Source organism: Choloepus didactylus, chromosome 19 (assembly GCF_015220235.1).
Source record: "Choloepus didactylus isolate mChoDid1 chromosome 19, mChoDid1.pri, whole genome shotgun sequence".
Lineage (NCBI taxonomy): Eukaryota > Metazoa > Chordata > Mammalia > Pilosa > Megalonychidae > Choloepus > Choloepus didactylus.
In genome coordinates, this window is record NC_051325.1 from 33,662,850 (window position 1) to 33,675,251 (window position 12,402).

Sequence of the window (12,402 nt, forward strand, 5' to 3'; positions counted from 1 at the left end):
GGCATATAGTGTTTCTAAAATGTATCCTAACTAAGCTAAATGTAAAATTCAAGTCAGAGAAATGATAAATGCTACACATTCAAATCAGGTAAGTTAAAAATAGTTACTTAGCAATAAATAAAGAGTTTTTGTAAGCATATAGGTTTTCAATTCTGGCTATGATTATTCTGAATTTATGGAGAGGAAACAGGAGGTCTGCTCATCTATGAAATGGATCAGGCCTTCAGCTGCTTCCAGATGGCTTCTGGATTAAAGTTTTAACAATGAACAGAGAAATTCCAGTGATGACATAAATCTGCATGTTCTGGATTTCCTTCACATTTTATGGAACATTGGTCCCACAGTAGCTACAATATCTGCATAGGGAACACTCTGGCTCAGGTCAATAACCAGCTGTTTTTTTAGGACAAGAAAACTATAAAATTTGGCAGCTGCTTGTTTTCGGTCACTATTTCTGCAGAGCTTCATCAGACTAAAGGACTGCATGCCCTTCTTGTTGAATTCCTGGGAAAATAATTGGAAAAAAGAAAGGGAAAGGGTAACAAGGTAATTAGAAGTAGAGCAAGCTTAATATACTGTGGATGCATGATAAACAACAAAATATTGAATTTTGATAGTGACTGTGAAATCCTTAAATGGAGAAATGCAAATAATTCTTTAGTAATCTTATAAAAACATCATAGGTCACTGAGCACAAGCTTGGTTCATTGAGAAAATGCATGCAAATAACTCTAAAGGTGTTATACAAATTTCTAATGTGTTAATACAAATGTTAGATTTTTTAAAAAATTGATGTTAACATAAATGGCACATGTGGAAAGTGCAAGAAGAAAAACTTCCACAGGAATTTGACAGGCTTCAAAATTCAATGATAATCAGCCTAACAGCCTTCTTCTCCTTAAAGGTACTGGGGTGAGGGTGAGAATAACTATAAACAACTCTAGTAGAAATGTATAGAACATTTGTACATTTCAATGGCAGGGGAATAGGAATATGGAAACATCTCCCAGTTTCTCTGCACAGATTAAAAAGATGTTAGATTCACCATAGGGCACTTGTGTACTTAATAGAAATAATTGAGGTACAATAAAGTGTTTAACTATGGGTAAATCAGATTCCAAATTATAGAAGTTTTTTAGTTAGAAATACTGTAGTGAATACTGGCTAGTATCTTTATGAGTATAGTACTCCTTGGATAGTTGTGAGGCACTTTTAGAAATATCACATACACATTTTCCCCTCAGTCCATACATTTAACAAATTAATATGTTAAATACTTTATTGTACTTTATCTCAACCAAAGGACTGGCCAAGCTTTCCTTTATTTCAATATCCCTTCATTTATTCCCTCTCTTAAGGAGACAAGATGTGGACAAGGAGACTTTCGTGAGGAAGAGCAGGGACAGCTTTTTCAATTTCAAGAATCCCTTTTTAAAAAAACCCCTGAGGGAACAAATATGCAAGATTGAACACATATGCTTATTTCTGTTCCCTCCAGAAATCCCTCTAAAATAAAGATAAAGGAAGAAAAAGTAGCAAAGGAAAGAGATAAAGACAAAGAAAGTGGAATATGTAAATGGCCTAGCAGAGTAGAACCAGCTGAAACCTAAGCGCTGGTAGGGGGGAAAGCTAGAAAAAAGCTAGCCAATTTGAGCTAAAGAACCTTGGAAGAGCTCAGGTATTGGAGGCATCAGTATGTCATAAGCTGGGAATGAGGAGTGAAGCTAAAAATAGAATTCTTTGAAAGTCTATTTGGGAGCAGCTAGACCTTCAGGTCTACTTCACCACCTCACAGTAGGAGACTACTTCCCCCATATCCTAGCAGGTGGCAGGAAGTACCCTTTTGGAGACATCAACCACTGAGGCTCTGGACTTGACACAGCAGGTACTGCGGATGGTGGAAGAAAAGTGTCATACTACAGAGGGATTAAGTGAAATTCTACATTCTAAAGAGTGAGACACACCCTCCCCCCAGCCTCTCCCTTACCTCTTTTTGGCTCCCAAATCACTGGTAGCATGCTTAAATCCTCAGGCAGTAGACCTGAAGATTACCCTGGGAAAACTGACTGTTGCAAGGAAAAAGATCTATAGATAATAACATTGGGAGCAGCCCCATTCAATTACCTTCCTATAAAGATCCAAGTCTACAAGCCCCACTCATGCATATACAATTTCCAGTCAGCTTTTGGGTATCTCACTCTTAAGTTGAAACAATCAAATGCAATCAAAGATCCACCAGACATGTAAGTAAAATCTCTAATATGAAAGAGTAAAAAAGAATGCATGTAAGAAAATTGCTAAGGAAACAGACAATGCAGGCAGCAGAAGAAATCTATAACCTCTGAAAGTTAAGAGAAGACGCCATCCATGAAGAATGATTAGGATGAGTATGAGAGAAGTAAATCAGTGCCTGGGGATGGTGGGGGGAATGGGAGAAGAGGGGGGTGGAGGGAGGAACTACCAAGGGGCACAAGGAAACTTTTTGGGGAGAGAGATATGTTTACTATCTTGACTGTGATGATGATTTCATGGGTATATACATATGTCTAAACTTACCAAACTTGTATACTTTAAGTATTTTAATACACTTAAATATTTAACAGTTTATTGTATGTTAACTATACTTCAATAAGCTGTTAAAAAACTAAATAAAAAGATTAAGATGCCATAAAATAATAGTTAATAACTAAGAAAAAAACTCTTGGAAAACACAAATGGTGAAAGCAGAAATAAAAATCCAATAAAGATTGGAAGATAAAGTTGAGGAAATCTTCTAGAGAGTAGAAAAATAAAAAGACAAAGGAAAATAATAAAATAATAAAAAAGATTTTTTAATCATTAAAGAAGAATATGGAGAGCCAACATCTGACCTATAGGTAGTCTAGGAAGAGAAACATATAAACAACAGAGAGGAAGTCCAAAAAATAATACTTAAACTTTCCCTGAACTCAAGGACATGCATTTTCAGACAAATAAAAAAAAACCACCCATACTAAAGCTCAACACCATGAAATATCAGACCACCACCAGAAATAAAGAAAAGATCTAAAAGTTTCCAGAGAGAAAATAAAGGTCGCCAACCAAGGAGCACCAACTCACAAAAGATCTGTCTTTTCAACAGCAACACAAGTAGCCTAGAAATGTTGCAATGCCTTCAACATCTGAGGGAAATTATTTCCAACCTAAAATGCTATCTCCAGAGACAACCAATCAAGTTAAAGGTAAAAAAAAAGATAGTATCAGGCTTGTATGTAGAGTCTTTATCTCCCATATACTCTTTTTTTTTCAGTTGCTTTTTTTTTTAATTTTTGAACATTTTTACTACTCCATATCTCCCATGTACTCTTTACCTCAGCAAATTATGAGACGGTGTTAACCACTCCAAAACTCAAGATAAAGGAAGACTGAAGCAAAAAGAAACAGAGGAACTAATATAGGGATGAGACAATGGAATTCTGGAATTCCAATGTTTATCTCAAGACAAACACTGTGGTACAAACCTAGAGAGCAACTAGTCCAGATTAGGACAAGAGGATGATAGGCTCCAGGAAGGATATCGCAAAAACAAAAACAAAAACAAAAAAAAAACAGAGGAACTGTTGGATCAAATGATATATTTGACCATACTAAAAGAGTTCAGGGAAAAAAAATTAGGAATAGGTATGCAGATACTAAGCAAATGGGATAAAAACACAAAAAGTTGACAAGAAAATATAATTACACTATGATGTTTCAATGTCAACTAATTTTTACTCAGTTTCTGTGGCAGAGGCTGCTAGCTGTCCCTCAACATTCAGTCCCCTCTTCTTCCATAGTGAGAGAATTATTAGCTGGGCCCAAGGTTGCTGAATGAAGACTACATTTCTCAGCTACATGTAGCAATGTGACTAGGTTCTGGTTAATAACATGTGAAAAGTGACACATACAATTCTGGGTTATACCATTAAAGAAACTTTGCTGCCTACTGGAATGCAGACATGGTGGGTAATTAGCCATTTTGGACCATAAGAATGAAGACAACAAGATAAAGGGAAACTGGGTCCCTGACAACTTTCTGAGCACACATGCCGTACCAGATTAAACTTTTCCCTGAGAGAGAAATAAACTTCTATATTTTTTAAGCCACTGATATTTTGGATCTATGTCACAATCAACCTATATCATAAATATTACAGTTATACTGCAAACACTGAATATTGATTTAACAAAAAATTGTGCCAAAATATACTGCAGGAGGATGTAACTAAGCTAAATTTTCATTTTCTGTTTAAAGAAGTCAATCAATAGATCAAATTTAAAGCTGAAATATCAAGAAAGAACTGTAAAAATGTTAATTAGAAATATGGATATAAATACTAAAAGAAAAGGCTTAAAGAGTTTAACTTAGTTGCCTATGGTGGGCAGGATTTAGGAATAAGAAGGGGTATCCTGTCCAGCCTTATAGCATAGTACTATTGAACTTTAAAAATTGCATACATGTATTATTTTGATAAAAATATAAATTAAATTTAAAAATTCCCTGAGTGATCACCCTTAAACTGTTATAAACTTAGTTCCCTAATAAGAATTAGTTGATCACCTGTTAAAAACAAGGTGTTTATCTGAATGGGACATGGAATACATACCTAGGGGCATGAGTATAGGTAAGCAGTTGATTAGAGCAACTCCAATATCGAGCCCTGGGTACACACTCAAAATCATCTCACTCTAGTGGGATTTGACTCAACAAAAATACAATAAAAACTGTTTAATTTTTATCAATACCTAGAAGCTCAAAGTCAACATTTTATTTATTTTTAAAAATAAGAATAGAGTTGACAAACCCTATCTTCTTACCCGTAATCTATTTAACATATGAAGTAGTCTTCTATTCCATCTTTCTGCCTCAATAGTTTGTTCATTCCCCAATGACTCCTGTTTGAATGAGTAAATAAAATTTCATTTAAGCAAAGTTTACTGAATATATACTATTTGCCAGGCATAGTTTTAGTTACTACAAGAAACACAACTGGAACACAAGGTCCTGCCAAATAAGGAGCTTACAGTCTGTTAAGAGTAAGAAAAAAAACATACAAAATTTATCAACTTTTGAACGATTACACCTATACTCTCCAGACTACCTTCTAATAAGGGGCTCCAGATTATGAGATACTGCAATCTTTATTGGTAATACATCCCAGGGTGTTGTGCCTTTACTGTCAAAAGATGACCACTTTTGGCTAAGACAATCTGAACTCAGTTGGCAAGAGTAAACAAAAAGCTATAGAAAGACTGTGCCTTGTAAAGGCCTTTATCTGAACTTATTTGGTGAAATAGAAGCTCTAATAGTATCTGGTGTTTAGTAGTTTCTGTATAATTGGGTTAGAAACCTTTAAAATTTTGAGGGTCTTGTCCAATTATTGTATTGCCTGAATAGATTCGTTCTTTTCGATCTTTTAAAATTTAACCACCTTCAGGAACACCTCAATATTTAAAAATGGTAAAGTTGAAATCCCTTAGCAGGAACTCATTGTAAGCCCTTACCAACAACACCTCGTGAGCTGAGAACAGAAACTGGGCACAGGAAAGGCGCTGATGAGTTTGACAAAAGAACAGGCCTATAGAGGGATGGAAGAAGGCAAGTGGCACAAATTTGACCTACTTTATAAAATATCAGCACCTCTGTCACCCTTATCACACATCCACTGTTGTCAAGTCTTCATGTGTAGCTCTGGAGTTCCAGACCCTTCCTTAAAAGTGCTTTAAATTTCATGGACTCCAAGATGGTTTCAGAAATCTCCAGAATATACTGTATGATATTTTTAACCATTTCAGGCTACAGGGACTCTTAGACTCGGCCTGGGAACTTCCAAGTCCCCATTCCCACCAGCTAATACTTGCTACCTGGCCTTGCCTATGCTATATCCCCTCTAACATCCCAAAGAGCTGATTTGAAAATAAGGTCACTTTATTCCGAAGAGGTTTCTAAATCCCTCCAGCTACAATGTGTTTATTCTCTTCTGGTATGTCCTAGGAAAAATGAGTTTACCCACTTAATGTTTATTAAAATAAACTTAACGTTTATTTTATTGTTAAATACAGGAATGCTATTTTTGAAATGTAAAAGCAACAGTCCAACTTTTTGTTAAAGATCCATGAGACTGTAGCTTTTCCCATATTGTACAACTAAACTAACCAGGAAAAGGCTCAGAAGAAATATTCTGTACATTTTGCCGAAGCCTATCTGCTTGATCTATCTGGATACTCTACAGCTGACTTCATTGTGTGGAAAACCCAGTAGATTATTAAAACAGCTATACTTGTGCTATATTGTGGTTTGCTTGACCATTTATGGAAATAACATGCATCTATACATATAGCAAAGAGAAAGGTGATGGTGAATCAACCTACTTCTGGCTCAGCTGTATGGATGTTTCAGGTAAAAGTTTAGGTTATATATGTATTTTTAAATTCTGTCCTAGATTATTCAGAGAATTCAGTCAGTTTTCCATGTAGGAAAAAAACAGTCTAGTAGTCTCAGAACTCATTACAAAGATAATGTATTAAAAAACAAATTAACATCAGGTATTAAGAAGAGTTTTGACACTATTTACTAAAGAAAATTTATTAGAATTCCTTAAAACCTTAAAAATGCCTTCAAGCACTCTGGGACAAGGACCTGGAAAAATAAGGGAGTAATATATGTCAGATGAGTTGGATTTTGCTTCTGGCTTTGCTATTGATATATGGCCCTTTAAGCAGACCTCTTTTTTCCCCCTTTCTCACCTCTACGTGTCTTATTTAATGTTTTGGGGAAAAATGCAATACTTTTTTTTTGGTAAATAGAATAAAATTTCAAATGCCATTGGCCATATCCCTAATATAGTTCTGTTTCTCTAAAGATATCATGACTTAAAACAGTGACTCTCAACATTTTAAAATCTAGGACCACTATTGATATGCATAAAAATTTCACACTTTCCTTTAAAATTATTTAAAGATTCAAAGTAAGTTTCAGAAAAAAATAGTCAAAGGAAATTCTCAGTATGTTTTATCAAAGAACTCACACATCTATTAAGACCACTAATAGAAATTATAAATTTAGAAAGTAACATAACAACTCTAAAAAACCATCTTTAGAAAGTTAAGGTGTTAATCAGAAGCAAAGTTTTAAAGAACTTTCCCAAGACTATAAATACATTTACCAAGTCAAGTGGACAATTTTCAATTTCTTGTTCCATGAAAGCGTTTGTTAAAGAGGATTCCCTGGCAGCAGAAGAAACCATTTCAACAATATCCTGCTAAAGCAAATTAGGGAAAGATAGGTAATTCTGCTAGTAGTTATTGTAGGAACAATCTCATTTTCTTAAATGTCTAAATCACATGAATGCATATTTCTAAAATTAATTTAAAATATTGCCCAAATTTTCAAAATATTATTTCTGAATGATCCCAGTATGGGCAGTCTCTGACTTAAATGTCCCTGTTTTCCAAATGCTTTCCACAAATGAAGAGCTTGCCCAGTCCTTTCCTTCTTGCTTCCTAACCTTTTCCCTCTGATTTCCCTCATGGCTGCAGACCTCACATCAAAAGTCTCTTGCTGCTCAAACTACTTTCCTTTGCAGCACTTTACCTGCCTCAGTCCCCTACACCTAGTCTCACTCCAGTGCCAGGTGGCAGAGGAATGAGATCTGTAATGGGCAAACAGAGGGGATGAGGGAAGGGATAGTAAGATCTCTAGCCAGGGTCTTGACAGGACTCCTGCCACCACTGCTGGAGCTGTCACTGGCAAAAGGGAAGAAGAAATTGTGTCAAACCTCTACAAGAGGAGGGAAGATATAAAGGATAAAAGAAAAAAAAGTCAAAGGAAATTCTCAGTATGTTTTATCAAACTACTAACACATCTATTAAGACCACTAATTGAAATTATAAATTTCATTGCCATAGAAGCTGCCAGTCTCATTTTTTTCATCTTCCACCTGTCTCCCACCTTCATTCCCCAGTTGTCATCCCTGATCTTGATTAAGTTGGGAGCTTCTCATACTAACATTTACTTATTTTTCCCTTCAATTTTCTTAAATCTTAGTAAATATAAGGAGTTGTATTTTATTCCTTAATATACATATTTATAGAGGCTTATCATGTTTTTCTCGTTCTGATTTCTGTGAATATTGTACATTTTAGATACACTTCATTTTACAATTATTTTATATAAAAATTCTGTTTTATGAGGATTTGAGAATGATTAATCACAATCTACATTTTCCTATACCTTCAAACAGACTATATTTTACATCTGCTCACCATTTCTAGAAGCAGAATAAGAATGGATTTCAACGTCAAAGCATAAGACATAGGAATGTTTCCCAATCCTTCAAATTAGGGTAAATGAGTAAAGGGTTCAAAGAACTAGTGCATCAATCTATTTTCCTTCTCTCCACTCCAAGCAATTGGGAAAGTCTATTTGTGAATATGACTGTGATAACTGCAGTTACGTTTTCCTTCCAAAAAAATATAAACTAAACAAGTTTTCCTGGTCATAATTTTTAGTAGATGCATGCTAAGAAAATGCCCAAGTCCAAATGAGGAAGAGTAATACTGACAACCCAGTATCTAATATCCAGTATATTATCAAATCTTTAGTAAAATACATTCCATTTTAATGCATTGTGAAATTGTCTTTCCTTTCAAGGGCATTCAATTTCATTGTAGATTAACTTTTTTTTTTTTTAATTCAATTGTATTGAGATATATTCACAAACCATATAGTCATCCACAGTGTACAATCAGTTGTTCACAGTACCATTATATAGTTGTGCGTTCATCACCACAATCAATTTTTTTTTAAATCTTCATTTTATTGAGATATACTCACATACCACACAGTCATACAAAACAAATCGTACATTCGATTGTTCACAGTACCATTACACAGTTGTACATTCATCACCTAAATCAATCCCTGACACCTTCATTAGCACACACACAAAAATAACTAGAATAATAATTAAAGTGAAAAAGAGCAATTAAAGTAAAAAAGAACACTGAGTACCTTTGTCTGTTTGTTTGTTTGTTTGTTTCCTTCCCCTATTTTTCTACTCATCCATCCATAAACTAGACAAAGGGGAGTGTGGTCCTTATGGCTTTCCCAATCCCATTGTCAACCCTCATAAGCTACATTTTTATACAATTGTCTTCGAGATTCATGGGTTCTGGGTTGTAGTTTGATAGTTTCAGATATCTACCACCAGCTACCCCAATTCATTAGAACCTAAAAAGGGTTGTTTAAATTGTGCGTAAGAGTGCCCACCAGAGTGATCTCTCAGCTCCTTTTGGAATCTCTCTGCCACTGAAGCTTATTTCATTTCCTTTCACATCCCCCTTTTGGTCAAGAAGATGTTCTCCATCCCACGATGCCGGGTCTAGATTCCTCCCCGGGAGTCATATTCCACGCTGCCAGGGAGATTCACTTCCCTGGAAGTCTGATCCCACGTAGAGGGGAGGGCAGTGATTTCACCTTTCAAGTTGGCTTAGCCAGAGAGAGAGGGCCACATCTGAGCAACAAAGAGGCATTCGGGAGGAGGCTCTTAGGCACAATTATAGGGAGGCCTAGCCTCTCCTTTGCAGCAACAGTCTTCCCAACGGTAAATCCTGTGGTAGAGGGCTCAACCCATCAAACCACCAGTCCCCTATGTCTGTGGTCATGTTAGCAACCATTGAGGTGGGGTAGGCCAATACCCCTGCATTCTCCACAGGCTCCTCAAGGGGATTCTACATATTTTTTTCCTTGTTTTTTTTTAACTTTTTTTTTTAAATCAACTGTATGAAAAATAAGAATATAAAAAAAAGAATAATAAAAAAAAAACATACAGTAAAAGAACATTTCAAAGAGATCATAACAAGGGAGTAAGAAAAAGACAACTAACCTAAGATAACTACTTTACTTCCAACATGTTCCTACTCTACCCCAAGAAAGTCATTGTAGATTGACTTTTAATTCCTGAGCGGTCATCAAAATATAATGATGATAGAACAAATCAGAAAAGTACTGGTTTATTTTTATCTAGTGTGGCTGAAATACTTAGGTTTGTACAACCAATTAAGTAACATTTGGAAAAATAAGCTAAAGCACATTGTTTCCCAACTATCTTAAAAGATGTTTTTGAATAAACAATTTTTAAAAATTTGGTCATGGATCTTTAGACAGTCTTTTCAATTCAAGGCCAGGGTAATTTGTAGGTCTAAAATATGTTATCCTTAGAGATGAAGAGAGTGGATTTATGATGAGAATTAAATACAAGTTTATTGGCTAGAATGCTAAAAGATTCCATGAGATACTGACATTAAATGTGGAGACTAGGAGGATTCTCAGCATATACAACCAGATTCAAGTTCAATCAATCAATCATTCATTGAACATACAATGCTAAATACTTTTTCAGTATGAAACTACCTTATCTAGTGATTTCCTGTCCTAAACTTCTAGCGATTGTTCTGCAGATAAAAACAGTATGTTACGTTTTACCCTACTGCACTGATACTGACTAAACAAAACTGTGAAACAATGAAAGATGAAAGATGAACTATAAATATAAGATATATCAGAGTCCAAAAATTCTACAACACTCTTAAAATAATCGCTCTATCAGAAAATTATATTTTTATGATTCTCTCTGGTTAACTCACCTCAGAGTTAATATTTGTATTGGTATCCTCATAAGACCTACTCTTAGATGCATCAATCATATCCTTCCAAGTTTGGGGTTGACTTAACTCTTGCTGGAAACTTGGTTCTTCCATCACTGAGGCCTCTGAATGATCAAGGACGGAAAGAAAGTTTCACCAAAATACCTTTCAAACTTGAATTGGAAGACTTCTGAGAGAGAATTTGGAATCCAAGAATTTAAGCAAAGGGTGCACAAATGTTTTTATGGTTTCCCAAATGTCACATATCTTCCCTTTTCTCTCCTCTGCCTCTTTATCACCTCTTCTTCCCGTCCTCCACCATCTCCTCCACACTCACTCCCACACATTCACATGGACAACATGGACAGCTCTGAAGCTCATCTTGGTATACTGTTCAGCAGATTTTAATGCCTTCAGGAAGGGTGATCAGGAAGTGGAGGTTCACTCACCAACATAAGTTGGTTTTAATATTACTTTATAATTTTGACAGTAATAACCAGCAATGATTAATATTCCATGTTTCCCCTGGGTGGAGAGAAACATGTTTCTGGTTGATTGTATTGTTTAAATGCTATCTTATCACGGGGTGATTTTTCATGTTAGTTGTTTGAAAGTGAAACACTATCCTACTAGACATAAAAATTTTTCTTTGTTGAGGGTTTGTGAGTATTACCTTTGGGGATGGGAGAGGTGGGGAAGAGTGGTAGACATACTATACAAACACTTTTTAAAAAATTGTCCTCAATATGCTCAAGAAGATAAATGAAAACACAGAGAAAGAAGTAAAGGATATCATGAAAACAATGAATGAACAATGTGAGACTCTCAATAAAGATATAGAAAATTTTAAAAGGAACTAAACAGAAATCCTGAAGTTGAAAAAACAATAACTGAAATGAAAAATTCCCCAGAGGGTTTCAACAGCAGACTAGAGCTGGCAGAAGGAAGAATCAGTGACCTCAAAGATAATGCAATTGAAATGATTCAAGCTGAGGAGCAAAAAGAAAAAAAAAAAAAGGTAAATAAAGCCTTAAAAAATTTGTGGGATACCATAAGCACACCAATATACACATTATGAAAGTCCCAGAAGGAAAAGAAAGAGAGAAAGGGGCAGAAGGGATATTTAAAGAAATAATGGCAGAAAACTTCCCAGATTTAATGAAAGACATTGACTATGCACAATCAAGAAGCCCAACAAATCTTAAATAGGACAAAACTCAACGAGACCCATGAACAGACACATAGCAGTCAATTTGTCAAATGCCAAGGAGGAAGAAAGAGTTCTGAAAGCTGTAGGAGAAAAACAACATATTATATACAAGGGAGTTGCAATAAGATTAAGTTCCAGTTTCTCAGCAGAAACTCTGGAGACAAGAAGGCAGTGAGTGGGATGAAACATTTAAAGTGCTGAAAGAAAACAATTGCCAACCAAGAATTTTATATCTGGCAAGACTGTCTTTCAAAAATAAGGGAGAGACTAAGACAATTCCAGTGTGGTGGTTTGGAACTGTATGTACCCCAGAAAAACATGTTCTTTAATCTATTCCTGTGGGTGTAAGCCCATTGTAAGTAGGATCTTTTGATGAGGTTAATTCAGTTAAGGTGTGACCCATCTCATTCAGGATGGGTCTTAATTCTATTTTTAACAGAATCCTTTATAAATGGAATGAATACAGAGAGTGTGAGAGTGAGAGAGCCACAGAAGCAAGAAGTTGAAAGCAACGAAACCCAGAAGAG

General features: G+C 35.4%; 1 protein-coding gene across 2 annotated transcripts in view; it reads right to left on the reverse strand.

The window, feature by feature from the left end:
* Window positions 1–315: 315 nt before the first annotated feature.
* The window catches only part of RAD21L1 (RAD21 cohesin complex component like 1), a 48,609-nt gene continuing 36,522 nt past the window's right edge, over window positions 316–12,402 (reverse strand). Inside the window, exons 10-13 of one of the 2 annotated variants that reach the window (XM_037812008.1) lie at window positions 10,666–10,790; window positions 7,185–7,277; window positions 4,837–4,914; window positions 316–504 (exon numbers count right to left, since the gene is read on the reverse strand). In XM_037812008.1, the coding sequence (XP_037667936.1) occupies window positions 316–504; window positions 4,837–4,914; window positions 7,185–7,277; window positions 10,666–10,790 (485 nt within the window). Of the gene's footprint in view, window positions 505–4,836; window positions 4,915–7,184; window positions 7,281–10,665; window positions 10,791–12,402 lie in introns of both variants that reach the window. The other variant, XM_037812007.1, reaches the window with a different exon arrangement.